Genomic DNA, 3,229 nt, shown 5'->3' with positions numbered 1-3,229 from the left:
GGTTTTGGGGGTATTTCCGGGTCTTCAGTCCGTGCGTTTTCGTACAGTGCCACGGCGCTTCCAGCGGAAAATAGCAAAAGCGAATCTATACAAAAATCTACTATACTTTCCTATCTGCTGTCTGTTCTATTTGGCCCAGCTGCCGTTCCGTCTCGTCCACAGCCAGCTCGAACTCTTTAATGTAATTTCTGGAATGTTCTTGATGGCTGCCTTTCTCTTCCTGCCTTTGAGGTCAAGCTGTCCCAATAGTGTGAAAGTTAAGGCTGCCACAAACCCTCGTGTACCCACTTCCACGGGATTGACATTACAGCTATAGCAGTCTCCTTGGAGTTGATGCGAGAGATCCTCATATTTTGCCAACTTGCATTGGTGCTGTGCATCTATCTTACTTTCGTATGGTACAGTCAGCTCGATTAAGAAAATCTTAGCATCCGTTTCTGACCAGAGAACGAGATCTGGTTTGAGACCTGTTCTCTTGATCATGGAAGGGTAGTTCCGCCACTGTGGGAAATCTGTAGCTAGTTTCCAATCCTTTGACGATTCTAAAATGTTTCCACACGTGCTTTTTTCCAACCCACTTCTTCTTCTTCCCTGCTGTGAAGAATGTCTGGGCAGGGGCTACTGTGTTGTCGGGGTCGAACTCCAGGCTGCAGGTTATTGCGAGGACCAGCTCCTTCAGCACTCTGTTGTGCCGCCACGTGTATCTGCCGTCAGCAAGAGACACCCTACAGGAACTAAGGTCATGCTACATTGTCTGTCTCTCCTGGCACAATGGACAGTGGGGATCTTCTTCCTTGCCCCACTTCACGAGATTAGCTTTTGATGGCAGCAAGTCATATGTAGCTCTGATGATGAAGCTAAGTCTCAGAGGTGTCCAGTTTGTCCATTGGCCCTGCTGCGATGGTATCTCTTCTTGTCCTCCGTATCCCTCACTTCCTGGATCACCATGTCTCTGCTTTCTTTACCATGTGCCCTAGACCATCACAGCCTCTTCTCGCCTCCAAGTCTTTGTCTTCCAGCTTGGATATGGCCAATAACTTCTTTGAGCCTGAGGTTATCTTTGGCATCCATCACGGCATCCAAAACTTTCCACTTTCTGCCAGTTCTCAGTGTTAGTTGAACTGACCTGACCACCTCGTCCTGGGAATTCTCAAGCATCACCCGCAGCATTGTCTTGCCAGCTTTGTATTCCTCCACTAATGTCTTTAGTGGTAGTCTCAGTTTGACCTGTCGGCAGTACAGGGCAACATCTGAAAGCCCAGGAGGAACAGCAAGCCACTTTCTGGTGAATTTGTTGATCTTTGCCTCCATTGCTTCCACCGCGCTTGTGGCAATTTCGTACACCAAGAGCGGCCACAGCAACATTGAGGTCAGCATGTGCTGGAGACACCAGACCCTATGCCTTCCTGGTAGGGGGGAACGGTCAATCTTCTTCAGCCCGCTGTCAGTGCTGAGTGCTTTCTCTTTCGATTGTCTTGTGTCTTTCAGGGTCTCGTCATGCCACCTCCCCAGGCTCTTCACAGCTTCTTCAGAAACGCTGGGGATCCGTTGGCCACCTACATGGAATTGCTCACTTTTCCTTTTCTAAGCGAAAGGCTTCTTGATTTCTTTGGCTAGAAGTTCGTTCGATACCATCTCATCAAATCATCCAGATGACGAAGTATTCTGTGTGTCTCTTCTTCTTGGGAGGTAAGGATTGTCATGTCGTCCATGAATGCCTTCAGAGGTAGCATTTGAAAACCTGCTCCTAGTTCCGCTGGAATTGCTTTGCTTTCTGCCACCTTGAGAAGCACTTGCATCGCCAGGACGAAGAAAACTGGCAAAACCGTGCATCCCATTGCTATACCCGCCTTGGGGTAACCCAGTCTGTTGTATATTCATCCGTGCTGAATCCCATCTGGAACCCTTCGAAATAGGCATGGAGCATGAGACATATCTCTTTTGGAACGTGGCACATGAGGAGGACCATCTGAATCATTTGATGTGGAACCAAACCATTTGCATTTGCCAAGTCAAGCCAGATGACATCGAGGTTACGTTTGCCTTCCTTTGCTTTCTGGACGGCCTTCAAGATCATGCTGCCGTGTTCTAGACAGCCAACTATACCGGGTACTCCGCCTTTCTGCACAATGGTGTCTACGTACCCATTTGTCAATAGGTAGGACATGAGTCTGGATGCCATCACCGAGAAGAAGATTTTGCCCTCAACATTCAGCAGTGAGATAGGACGGAATTGACTGATCCCCTCAGAGTCCTTTTCTTTGGGGATGTAAACCCCATCAGCTTTCATACATTCCTTGCTAATGTGGCCGTTCTTCCATGCCAGTCTCAGCTGCCCGTGTAGCCATTTAAGGGCCTTGAGACATCTTTTATACAGTAAATATAGGATGCCATTGGGCCCAGGAGCAGGTTTGCATCTTGCTTTGTTGATATTTCGCTTTACTTCGTCGACTGTAAGCAACTTCTTGTTATTATTTTGATATCTTTGGGTTGGTAAGGACCTTATTCTTTCACTCTCTTCTTGTTATTCTGTTTGGTGAACTGAATTTTAATTTGCAATCAACTTCCTTCATTCTGCATTGGAATACACACTCGAGTAATAAAACTTTCACCACTACACCATTCCAACTTCTAACACAGTGACCTAATTACGTCATGTTGACCTCGCTCAAGTTCAGGGTAACAAAGGTGAGGCTAGAGATATAAATGGCAAGACAATGGACCAATCGCACATCGCTGTGAGCACTCCGGTGGATTGCTCCAAATCTATCATAATACGGGCATTGAATTGTGTAAGCTATCGTGGACTGGTATGAGATCTCGTAATTTTTAGACTGCCTCTATGGGCTTCTGTTCGGCTGGTGCATACTTATTAATATTTATGAACAAAAGCTGACATTCCATATGCCCGAAAACCCGATGCGAATTTCGGGTGCGAATTTCGTGTCCGAACTATTTTTTTCGCACAAACCTTTTTGTCATTGTGTAAATCCATATACCGGAATTTCGCATGGCAGAGTCCGAAATTTGCATGCGAAGATTTTTTTTCGCACGAGGGAGCGAAACTTTTTTCTTCGGCACCCGAATTCTTCGTGAAGTGGGCGGTGCTTATTTCCCGCCAAATCTACTTAAAAGGAACGAAGCAGCATGGAAGCACTAGGTAAATGGGAAAACGTCGAAATATTGATTTCCTTGGTTCAAGAGTGAAGTGTTAAAACTAAGACTGAAA

The 3,229-nt window shown here is 46.4% G+C and overlaps 1 protein-coding gene across 1 annotated transcript; it reads right to left on the bottom strand.

The window, feature by feature from the left end:
- Window positions 1–981: 981 nt before the first annotated feature.
- Window positions 982–2,982, bottom strand: LOC101856396. Its single transcript, XM_005112679.1, has 3 exons — window positions 2,972–2,982; window positions 1,851–2,366; window positions 982–1,537 (listed from the first exon to the last, which is right to left on the bottom strand). Exons 1-3 carry the CDS (start codon window positions 2,980–2,982, stop codon window positions 982–984), a joined length of 1,083 nt encoding a protein of 360 aa, XP_005112736.1.
- Window positions 2,983–3,229: the final 247 nt, after the last annotated feature.

Source organism: Aplysia californica, unplaced genomic scaffold (genome assembly GCF_000002075.1).
Source record: "Aplysia californica isolate F4 #8 unplaced genomic scaffold, AplCal3.0 scaffold01361, whole genome shotgun sequence".
Classification (NCBI taxonomy): Eukaryota; Metazoa; Mollusca; class Gastropoda; order Aplysiida; family Aplysiidae; genus Aplysia; species Aplysia californica.
This window is presented reverse-complemented; position numbering and strand designations above follow the sequence as displayed.

Excerpts from the sequence above, each read along its gene's own strand:
- LOC101856396 (XM_005112679.1), bottom strand. Across the intron at positions 1,538-1,850 it reads ACAGACTGGGTTACCCCAAG|CGTTTCTGAAGAAGCTGTGA; the intron begins GCGGGTATAGCA and ends ACGGATCCCCAG.